The 12465-nt window shown below is 39.8% G+C and overlaps 1 protein-coding gene across 2 annotated transcripts in view; it reads right to left on the bottom strand.

The window, feature by feature from the left end:
• The window catches only part of Eif5b (eukaryotic translation initiation factor 5B), a 54781-nt gene that overhangs the window by 38124 nt on the left and 4192 nt on the right, over positions 1–12465 (bottom strand). For both annotated transcript variants that reach the window (XM_021636004.2, XM_021636006.2), the window contains exons 2-3: positions 474–599; positions 295–379 (exon numbers count right to left, since the gene is read on the bottom strand). In XM_021636004.2, coding sequence (XP_021491679.1) covers positions 295–379; positions 474–599 — 211 coding nt within the window. The remainder of the gene's footprint in view (positions 1–294; positions 380–473; positions 600–12465) is intronic.

Genomic DNA, 12465 nt, shown 5'->3' with positions numbered 1-12465 from the left:
ATTTCAAACTCCAGCTGCCCTAAAAAAATAACGAAAAAATACACAGAAAACTGAAGGCACCAAATGTACTAATTTTATCAACAGTCAATACAACATTAGCGCCTCTAGATTCTCAAATAAAGTATATTTCTATCTGTCAAACGTTTTAAAGAATATTGCTTTTTTTTTTTTCTGGAACCTTGGTTTCCTCCTTTCACCTGTTTTATAGAAACTATTAACATTTCTACAACCGCAGGTCTCCAAACCAGGCCGCTCCCCAACGTTACTAGAAGACATGAAGATAGCATCCTTCACCTTGACTGCAGTAACTTCTCTGTCAGCTCTGATGCCTTGGGCTTCCAGAGACAATTCTTCCAGTTCTCTCTGAATATCATTCTCACTAGAAAAGAAATAAAATACATTTTGAAGCACTGGAATCATTAGATAACCCCAATACTCAAGCTATGAAAAACTGAATGCTTTTAAAACCATACTCAAAGCCTTGCTTCTTTTTCTCCTTTTTCTTCTTCCCCTTTGACTTCTGAGGCTCCTGTTCCTTGGCAGCATCAGCTCCTTCTATTTCTGTAGCCAAGGCGCCAAAATCGATATCATCCTTGGCACTGAAATCAAAACGAAGACCAAAATGTTACTCATCAGCAAGCAACCTACCAGTTCACTTACACACATACTTCCTTGTTATTTTTACACCCTTTTCTCATGTTAGCCGCACAGAGAAATGCTCATCAAGTTCTCTCACAATGGCATGGTTACACTCTTAACAAACTGTTTCCCTCCATAAAGGTCATTCATAGCAAAACGAGAAAGGTGTGAATCAAGAGCCCTAGCCCTAAAACAAGCAAACAGCCTGGACAGTGAAGGGAAAGAAAAAACTTCTGTAGATAATAAACATTTATGTGGGTATACACACATCTGGAGTTATGTTTATAAAACACAAAAGAATCAAAGTATAAAACAAGTTAACGGTTACAACACCTGTTCTTGGAACCTTATACATTATTCATTTAAAACAGCAAAAATTAGAGAGCTTGGAAGAACTTTAGAAACCAACTATTATCTAGTATTACTAGTTGAAAAAATTAGAACGCACAAAGATTTCAATGCCTTGAGGGAAACTTGACTACACACATAAATTTACATGAGTTAAGTATGGAAATAACACACACACACACACACACTCCTAAATCTAGAACCAAGCCTACTCTCAACCTTTAACATTTCTGATTCCACTCTATAATGGCTCAACTATATTATTACTCAACTTTGGAGTAACCAAAGTTGCAGTGAAGTTAAAATCTACAGAAAACCAAGGTCAGTCATTCTGAAATGTACAAGTACAAAAAGCATGTTCATTCATTTGAATGACACATTAAGACATCAAAAGCTGCAAGCTAGAGAGACAGCTCAGCAGTACGAGCACTTGGCTATTCTTCCAGCGGACCTGGATTCAATTCCCAGCACCTACAAGGCAGCTCACAAGCTTCTGTAACTCCAGTTCTAAAGGATCCAATGCCCTGTTCTGGCTTCCTCCAACACTAGGCCCACATGAGGCATGCAAACATACAGGCAAAACACCCATACACATACTATTTAAAATATTTTTAAAATACCATTTTTTAAAAAGGCATCAAAAGATTTATGGAATAGAGGAACACCTTATATTGCTTAATCTGATAAAGTGTCTAAAGAAAAAGACATTAACTGCTTCCTAGACAATAAAATGACTATATAACAAAATACTGACAATACAGAATTTAACTTCAAGGATAGCAAACTGTAAATCAGGAAATAAAGTAGTAAATACTTTTAAGAGAAGTTGAACAGAATTAAACATGTCCCACTGGATACTTGAATTGACTCTCAACAGTTTGCATGTCTAAAGTGGCGAAGTAAAAAGCTTCCTGGTAAAGCAGCCTGAAAACAAGAAATACAGTAGGAGGGAAAGTCATTAACATGGCAAGGAGAATGGCTGGTATGGGGCTGTCCTGACTACCAGGAAGCAGGGACCTGGAGAGGGAGCTTCCGTAAATAACTGTCCAAGAACACAACAGGCACCTGACTTGCACCAACACAAGCAGGATGAAGATTCAAGTCAGATAAACATAGGGCACCGAATCAGTAACACGACTGCACATACACAAAAAGGAGAGGGAATCATCAAAGAAAAACTTCAAATAATAAGAACCCAGGGCCAGCCAGGACCAACCAAGAGTGGCTCTAAAGGAATCTCTGCCAGTATTTCACACTACAACAGTTCTGAAAACTAAGCATGAAGGCGAGGCCGAAGGTTCCAAAATATTGCCAGCCCGTACTTGAACTATATATTTGTCTCATCAAGAGAACACGGGGGATCTTCTTTGTTTCACTATCATCCCAGGGTATTCATCAGCAAATAATCTACAATAGTGCACATGACTACACCTTCATGACGTCAGGTTTAAAAGACTTCTTCTGGGTGACAAAAGAACGACAGTCTCTGAATCTTGCCAAATACCAAGCATTGCGATAACCAACTGCTGTGTACTAGATAAACATTCTCTCTTAATACTAACAATTTTATGAAGTGAAGCTTAAATATGATAAGCAACAAAAAGCCACATGACTAGAAAGCTTCCCACTAGTAACTCCTATTTTGCCTTTCTAAAAAACAAAAAAAAGGAAATATATTATTTAGCTTCTGATTTTTCAGTAAACTTAAACATAGCTATATCCATCAGTTATAATACAACTAAGTCTTAACCTGAATGTTTTCTAAAGTGTTCTTTCAATATATAATGAAGACTAAACACAATGCCATACACCTTCAGCCCTATTTTCACTATTACAACTTTTGATTTGCTGTGTATAGTTCAGGCTGGCCTCAAACTCCGATGGCCAGTGAAAACAGCAAATTAGTTAACTGCAGCAATGAACTAAACGTGATATTAAATCATAAGTCAAGGGATGGTGGAATAGCTCAGTGGTTGCTAGCATGCTTCCCTGCACGTGACAGACCTTAGATTTGATCCTCAGGATTACAAAACAGTAGAGAAATCTGGCTTACAAAACACAGTAATAAAATAACAGTCACTGCTGAGAGATAAACAAATGGGTGAGAGAGTAAACGATAAAGGCTAAAGTGTCTACAACTCCAGACTCCACACAGTAGAGCATAATTTCCCACTCCTAACACTGTGGGCTGTGCACAGGGATATCTGTCCACAGACGAAGTGGAAAGGAAAAAGAATGACTTCACATAGGACAGGCCTGATGTATGACCTTGGTTAGTCACCAACATCAACAAGACACTGAGAGCTTCTCAACTGTCACAAAGAAAATATGCCTGAAGAAAAACTTACAAGACATGTAGTACAGACTTAATACAGTCATAAAATCAAAAGAAATCTAAACAAAGTCAGCACTAGAATTCATACCAGTTTCTTAAATATACAAGTGTGTCGTGCTGATATGTAAAAGGGTGTGTGGTTTGGAGTAAGAATGGCCCCATAGGCTCACATCTTTGAATACTTGGTCCCCAGCTAGAAGAACTGTCTGGCAAAGACCAGGCCTTCCTGGAAGAGGTGTCAGGAGGAGCAGGCTTGAGGTTTCCACTTCAGGCATGCTGAGGGAACTATCCCTGCCTCCTGTGAGCTGCTGTTCTGATGCCCTGACTCTGCTTCACTATCATGGACTTTAATCCTCTGGCACGGTAAACCCAACTGAATGTTTTCTTTTATAAGCTGCCTTGGTCATGGTGTTTTGTCATTACATAGGAGAAAGTCAGTGTTGGATATACAGAGATTTTGCACTGTCGTTACTAATTTTGCTTTAATGCTCGTTATTTTTTTTTTAATTATGTGTGTCCCTGTGTGCAAGTATGTATACATGTGTGTAAGAGCCCAGAGAGACCAAAAGAGGGTACTGGATCCCTTGAGGCTGGAGGTACAGGTACTATGCTCAGAGTAAGTCCTGGGAACTGAAATTCAGGTCCTCTGGAAGAACAGTACAGTCTTCATCCTGAGCCACCAGTCCAGCTCCCTAAAAGGGACCTTTTGAAAACTGACCTGAAGAAGGGAAAGCCATCATGTCATTTATATCTACTCCAAAGCAAATCAAATATTAAATTTAAAAATGTGCACATAACTTGTATCTTTAAAACTACAAAATGCTAGTGAAAGAAATACAAAGAGAAATGCCGGAACTGTAGTCATTGATAGAAGACTCTCAAACAACACTAACAAAAATTCTTTCCAATATTAAATACAGGGTTAATGAAAACCCCAGAAAGACTTTAAAAACACAGCTAGTACAGGAAACTATAAAATTTGTATGTGAAGGCAAAAGACTTAGAAAAGCTAAGAAAACATTTTTTTTTCTTTTTTGTAAGAATATAAGGTGGGAGGCATCATTTTACCAAAGTTCAAGGCTTACACTGCAGCTAGCTAAAATAAGCAAAACTACACTGGAATACTGATAAAAGCACAGACCACTAGAACAGAAAACAAAAATAGCCTCCATTGAAGTACAGCCACCCTCTTTACACACCGGGTACAAAGCCATTTAAAGTGAAGCTAAGCTTCTCCATAGAGGAGCTGGTGGGCCAGTGGCTGTCCTCAGACAAAGAGAACCGCAGTCTCTGTATGAGTGAGCATACTGTGAATTTAAAAACAGAACCTCTGGGAAAATACAGACAAAAAATTTAAACTCATCAAAATAAAAAACTTTTGAAACTCATCAAAATAAAAAACTTTTGCAGCTGGAAAGACCACAAAAGTGGAATGAAGGAAACAAGCTCTAGACTGGGGGATGGTAGACTGCAAATACTTATCTGAAAAAGGGCTAACTGTAGCACATGTTTTAAAGACACTCAAAACTCAATTGCAAAAACAAAGAAACAAAGCAAAGAAAAAAAAATAGTCCGATTAGAAAATAAGCAAAAGGTATAAAAAAAAAAATTCTACAGAAGAGGATATACAGACGGCAAAAAGACTCTGCATTAGTCATTTGGGTAGTGACAGCTAAACCCATGGACATGAGCATACAGCAATCAGAATGCCACATTCCCAAAGTGATAACAATGTTAGTAAGAATGAAGAAAACCGGGTGGGTCAGGCACCACTGGCAGAATGCCACGGCCACTCTAAAAATCGTCTATCACACACACACACACACATACACACACACACACACACACACACACACACACACACACACACACGTGTTTAAAACAAAATTAACCTGACAAATACAGGCTTGCACATGTATCCCTAAGTAACAAGCTTATTTTTACAGAGAAACTTGTAGACAAATTTATGTGGCAACTTCATTTACAACACTGAAAAATGCAAACGATGCATATGTCCATTAGTAGGTGAATGGCTAAACAAAGCATGGTTCATTAACACTGCATGACATACAAATCAGCAATAAAATAAAACTACTGATACAAGCAATAACTCAGATGGAACTCAGTCAGGTTGAGTTTCCAGAGGTTATGGGTGCTGTAGCACACAGAGAACATAAGCAGTCCTCACAGTGATGTACTCTGTATCTTAGCTGTGGTAATGATAATGTATATGACAGTAAACACACGAGTATAAACGCTGCCAAGCACGTATGATTATGACAGTGGCTTTAATCAGTACCAACGTCTGAGTCATAGCAATGCAATAGTTTTAAGATTGCCAACAACAAACTAGGTAAGAGAGACACTGATTATCTCAATTATTTCTTACAAGTGCAGGGAGTCTATAATGATCTAAAAAAAAAAAAACAAACAAACAGGAATGCTTTACGCAGAATTAACATTATTAACAAAATAAAAGTCTAAAGAAATGTTTGCAGCATAAATACATGAAGGATTGCCCTATAATACCTAAGCCTTTACCAAAAAGCAAAACAATCAAACTATCTGAACAGACACAGCCATTAAGATACAGAAATGGCCAATGAGCACAGACAAAATGTTGAGTGTTACTAAATAATGACATAAAAACTAAAACTGCATTGAGACGCCCCTGCCTATGTACTAAACAAAGAAAAGTTGAGGAAAACCAAGTACTGAGAGGACAGGAAGCAACTTCACAACACCCTGTAGGCAAAGCAGAGGTGGTGCAGTCAAATTGGGAAGACAGAGTTTGGAGGCCTCTTAAAGTTAAGTGCAAGCAGGCACTCTTCCCGCGCCCCCCTCAGGCTCCTGCAGGCACTCCTGCTCCAGTACTCACTCTCTCTCTCCTCTCTCCTTCCCTCTCTCTCTGTCTCCCCCCCTTTCCCTCTTACCACATGACCAGGCAAGCTCACTCTCAGGTATTCACCTCAGAGAAGTAATATATTTCCACACCAAGACTTGTACTCCAATGTTTAGAGCAATTTAATTAATAGTCATGAGAAGCTGCAAACAACCTGATCGTCTGTAAGACAGTGTAAAGAAACCAACAACCACACAACAGAACACTACACAATTTAAAAGGAGCAGGAGTGATGAGCCAACATGGAATAATCTCAAAGTCACTATACTAATAACACCCAGTCAGGAAACACACCCTGCAAAGTATCACTCCACTCACATTGTTAGAGAGGATGCGGGAACTAGGCCGGGGAGGAAGCTGAGGTAAGAGCAGCCACATGTGTGAGGCTCCAGATGTGTGATTGCCAGAACTTGAGGGGTAAAGAACAGCGACTCCTACGCAAAGCCTTTTGTAGGAAGAAAGGATCACCTGGCAAAGGTTTTAAGATTCGGGCCGCCAAAAATTGTCTATTTTACTCAAAAGGACACACCTTAACACACTGATTGTACACTTAAAATTTGTACATTTTACATCACTTATTTCTCAAAAGTATGCTCAATTTCAATTTCCAGATTATAAAAAAAACAAAGAATCAAGTTGGAGAACATATTTAACAATTTATTTAAAACAGTTAATATGAAAAGTATATAAGCCTAAAAATCATTTTTCCATTTTTGTAAGTTATGACTATACCTAATCTTTAACAATGTAATGTGTAGTTCAAATCATGTCACTATGAAAAACTTTTTAAGACTTTTTTTTAATCTTATTTTATGTCCATCACCTACATGTATGTCTGTGTAAAGGTGTTAGAAGCCCTGAAACTGGAATTAAAGACAGGTGTGAGCTGCCAGGTGCATGCTAGGAATTGAACCTGGGTCCACTGGAAGAGCAGCCAGTGCTCTTAATTGCTGAGCCATCTCTCCAGTCTCAAGATATGACATTTCTTAATCACATGTGCAAGTATGCATTCAACTTTGGTATTTCTCCTTGATCAACCTGCTTCTTTTCATTGTAGCTCTCTGTAAGAGTTATTACTAATAACCAAAAATAATACTAGTAATAATTATATAACAACATTGCAATTAAGATACATTTAGGGACTTATGTCGTATAAAAATCTTCCTTTTACAGAAACAAGGTCTTACTGGCTAGTCTGGAAGTCTGAGACTGCCTTCCTCTGCCTCCTAAATGCTAGAATTAAAGGTATACACCAACACACCTAGCCCAGGATAAAACCTTTTAAACACAAAGATTCCAAATAATATTTAATGCAAAGTAACTTAAAGCAAAATTAACTTTAATTTTATACTGACAGGTTGTCTAATGTATGTGAAGATATATATATAAAGAGAATCCAATTTCTTTACAAACTCTCAACTTTACTCAAACCCCCTAAGACTCTCCCGTCAGCTCTTCTCTGCTGGTTTGTCCACTGTAGATATTTAAAAACCTGATTCAAAAGCAAATCATGGAGGCACATATCTGTTACCCCGGCACGTGGAAGACTCATGATTTCAAGACCCTGCCTCCAAAAACAAACAAACAAACAAAAAACAAAAATCAAAAACCTACAATGCTCAAATTTTCTCTGCTGTGGTGGCTTGGATGAGCATGCCTAGTCCCCAGTTGAGTTACCCAGCCTTTGAACTGCTTGGGAATGATCAGGAGACGTCCCCTGTTGAAGGAGGTGTGGTGTTGTTGAAAGAGGTGTGTCCTTGTGAACGGGCTTTCAGGTTTCAAAACCCCTGCCCACCCTTGTCTGTCTGTCTGTCTCCATCTGACCCTTCTCCCCTGCCTGTTGCCTGCGGGTCAGGATAAATATCTCCCAGCTACTGCTCCAGTGCAGTATTTGTCTGTTTCCCACTAATGGACTAACCCTCTGCAATTGTAAGCAAGCCCGCAGTTATGCTTTCTTTCAGAAAAGTTGCCTCAGCCATGCCGTCTCTTCACAGCAGTAAGACAGTAACTAAGTCATGCTCTGAAGTAAAATTTTAGGTTAAGACTGCTTATCGACAAAAGTAAAGTTTCCAGGCCAAGGCCTTAAAGCAGCAGTTTCTACTTTCTGTCTCTTGTGCTCTGTGCCAGGTTAATGTGAATGCTCAAGTGACATCAAGAAGTCAGATTCAGGTTTCAATGGCAAATCCAATGGAGGTTCCAAAGAACAGCCATCATCAACCACCAGAAGGATGAAAATTTTCATAAAGTAAGATTAAAGATGACTCCATTACAGCCACTCTGACTTTAATCACAGAAGACAGCCAGAAATCCTACCGAAAACGTTAATATTCAGGACTACAAAAAAATGATAATTGTTATTAAGCCCCTAAGTTTGAGATGATTTGTTATAACAGATATTGTATGGAAGTTTCCTTTGAGATTGAAACATTCCATCATTCAGGGAACCTTCTTAAGCAAAATAAACAACTCAAATAGCTTCAGTAAGTCCCTGAAACTGACCAGATTCACAAGTCAGACTCCCCACACTCATCCCCATGATCAGTAAGCAATAAAGAAGGACCTAGGGTCACTCACAGACTAGCCAAACTGCAAAGTAGACTCTGAGGCCACACCAGCTGCCAAGAAGCATCAGAAACCAGCCGGACTGCCTCCAGAAGGTTTTAGACCAACTGAGTCACTTGGAAAAGACTCTCTCCAACCTATTGACCTGCCTTGCAGGCTATGAGATATGTTCCAGGTTCCCAGCTTTTGTGAGCTGTCACCCGTGCTGAGGTGGGCTTTGGTGATACAGCCGTCTATGAGTCATTTCTACTCTTGTAACAATTCACTGTTTCACTGTGTTGGACGTGGCAGTATCTGTACTCTGCTCTTGCATGGACTCCCCAATTGGGGTAGATGTATGCTTCCCCAGGAAAAGTCTTGTCTTACAGTAACACAATAATAATTGGGACATTCCTACATTTCTTATTCCTAACCTGAAATAATGACAAGCATGTAACACTCTTTCCACCTGCCTGCAAGGGGCAAAACCCAAAATCCCAAAGGGAAGAGCCAGACTTAAGCTTACTGCTGCCTCTTTTCACTCTTCTTTGCTCTCTGGTCCTCTCCCCTCAGACACTTTTAGCAACATCCAAACAGAAAAGGCATGAGGAGAAAGCCTGCCCATTCGTTACCTGTTATCTCAGCAGTTCCAGCATCAAAAGGCAAACCGGGACATCTACCCCATTTCAACAGCTCCCTCCTACCACTTCTCCTCTTACTCGTGGTCACCAACAGTCACACATTAAGACTGTAACAAAAAGCCCAAAAGCCACTGCTCCTCACTAGCTCCCATTGCTTTCAACTACCAACACCAACCAGTCTTATTCCCAACTACCCTCTAAATGGATCTGTCTCCAGCACTCTAACCCATTAGTAAACTAAGAATTATGTACGCATACACACAAAGGCCCTCCCTCCCAATGAACGATGTCCTTATGCCTTAACACCTTCACAGAGTCAGAAAACCCATTACCACTACAATTCACAGTGCAGCCAAGATAAAGTGTCCTTATTCCCGCCACAAAATACAATTACCTTTTTATTGTATATTTTTAATTCTTAAAATTTTTATTTGTGCATATGTTTATCGGTGTGTGTGCCACGTGTGTGTGGGTGCCCAGAGTCCATGTATCTATCTCCTAGTACCTGAAACACCATTTTGAAGCAGGATCTGATGACACACACCTGTAGTCTCAGATACTCAGAAAGCTGAGGCAGGGAGAACACTTAATGCCTAGATGGCATTTTGGCCTGGGCAACATAGTGAAACTGTCAGGAGAGAGAGAGAGAGAGAGAGAGAGAGAGAGAGAGAGAGAGAGAGAGAGAGGAAGGAGGAGAGAGGGAGGAAGGAAGGAAGGAAGGAAGGAAAAAAAGGAAGAGAAAGTGTTCTATAGAGTAAGATACCTGACATCCTCTCCTCTTCACCTCCCAAAGACGCTTCTGTTCTCTTGAACATACTTTGGGATCCATATACACACAGAGTAGGCTTTTATCATGCGATACTACACACTGTACATGCACTACTTCTGTATGATCGGCAGCACTGGAGCTTATACAAGTTAAAAAGCACAGGCATTCATACCACATTAAAAGCTCAAGAAAAAAGAACATTTCTGTTCCATTGCCATCTTCAAGGACCATCGCTGCATATGCTGAACGTACAGGCTGGGCGAAATGTACAAGGACGCATGACTCCCTATCACTTATCACAAACAACACTGAGTGGCTCCTAACTCTAGAGTTCCATGCTGCCAGCTGGATGCAGTGATGCAGGTCTATAATCCCAACAGCAGACAGCTGAGGCAAGAGGACTCCTGCAAACTGGAGTCAAGCTTGAACTAAAAAGCTAGTACCTGGCTAGACCTGAAGAGCAAGATCCTACCTCAAAACAGGAGATACAATGTCAAACTTATTTTTAATCCAACTTTATTTACCAAATGACAGACTCAAACCAACTATATAAAGGTTAAAAGTAAAAACTGTGTTCACCAGTGTGGTGGTTTGAATAAGAATACCCTCCATAGGCTTATATATTTGAATGCTTGGTCCCTCAGTGGAATTATTTTGGAAAGGACTTGGAGGTATGGCCTTGTTGGGGGAGGAATGTCACTGGGAGTGGACTTTGAGGCTTTTTTTTTTTTTTACATTAGACCCAGTTGGTCTGTCTGTCTGTCTGTCTGTCTGTCTGAGGTGTGACCTTGTTGGACAAGCGGTCACTGGGAGTAGACTTTGAGGTTTCACACCAGACCTTCCCTGTCTGTCTGTCTTTGTCTCTGCCTCTCCCTCTGGAATTCTTAACATGTAAGCTTTCAGCTACTACACCAACATGATACCTGCCTGGCACCATGCTCCCACCAAGGTGGCCATGAACTCACCCTCTCAGCTGTGAGCAAGCCCCCCACTAAATGCTTTCTTTTATATAAGTTGCCTTGGTCATGGTGTCTCTTCATAGCAACAGAAAAGTAAATAAGACCATCAGTAATATCCTAACAACCAAATTCTATAAACCATGACCAAGTAGGATCAGTCTGTCTCAGAACTGCCAGACTGATTCAGTATGCGTGTACAGACATAGACACATAGACCACACACACACACACACACACACACACACACACACCAATCATACTCTACTACATGCATAAAAGACCAAAAAACAAAACAAAAAAAAAAACACATGAAAATTTTGTGTTACAAGGGTCAGTGGGAGAGCACCTACTAGCAAGGTCAGGTCCTAGGTTCAAGCCCCAATACCACAACAGGAGGATAAGAGATGGAAAAGTTCATGTACCCACTTATCTCTTCCTCCCAGATCCACAACTAGTTACAGCACAGGTTCTATACTGAGTGTGTTAATCATGAAAATTATACAAAATACTGTGGTGCCTAAGGCGAATAGTGTGACAATTTCAATAGGCACTGCTTAACAAAATCCGTATGTTTCTTTACTATAGTCCGTTTTCCTTATCACTTTTATTTACTATTTCTTTATTATTTACTTTACTATTTTTCAGACAGGGTCTCACTGTGTAGTTCTAACTGGACTGGAATATACTATGTAGACCAGGAGGGCTTCTAATGCACAAAAATCAGCTGCCTCTGTCTCCAGAATACTAGGATTAAAGACATAAGCCATCATGCCAGACATTTGTACTGTAATCTCTTAAAAGAACTATCTGTTGAAAAGCACAAGTTAGGTCCTTTGCATGTCGCTAAACACTTGAGAGGCTGGCAAGGCGACTCGGGTTTTAAGAGAGCTTGCTGCTCTCCGAGAGGAAACCACCAATGCCAGGCAGCTCACAAGTACCTGTAGCTACAACTATAGTAAATCCAATGTATTCTTCTGGCCTCTAACGTACACATTCTCACTCATGCACCCACAAATAAATTTTTATAAAGCAAAGCCAAGAGAATTATTGGATTATGCATGTTTTCCTTCTTATTACCATCTAAACAAATATAAATGATTAAAAACCAGTTCAAATATCTACAAGTGAGAATGGATCGCTGAATCCGACTATGGGAGCTACAGGTTCCCTCTCTATCCAAAAGGCTAAGAGCCAGAGATATTTTAGATTTCACATTTTACAGATCTGAATATGCATGAAGGGTGACTGCAAACAGCCTAAAAGACTGAAGTCACTTCTGTTTCATGTATAGATCTTTCTTTTTTGGTTTGTTTTTTGTTTGTTTGTTTTTG

The sequence above is a fragment of the Meriones unguiculatus genome, chromosome 16 (assembly GCF_030254825.1).
Source record: "Meriones unguiculatus strain TT.TT164.6M chromosome 16, Bangor_MerUng_6.1, whole genome shotgun sequence".
In the NCBI taxonomy this organism is placed as follows: Eukaryota; Metazoa; Chordata; class Mammalia; order Rodentia; family Muridae; genus Meriones; species Meriones unguiculatus.
This window is presented reverse-complemented; position numbering and strand designations above follow the sequence as displayed.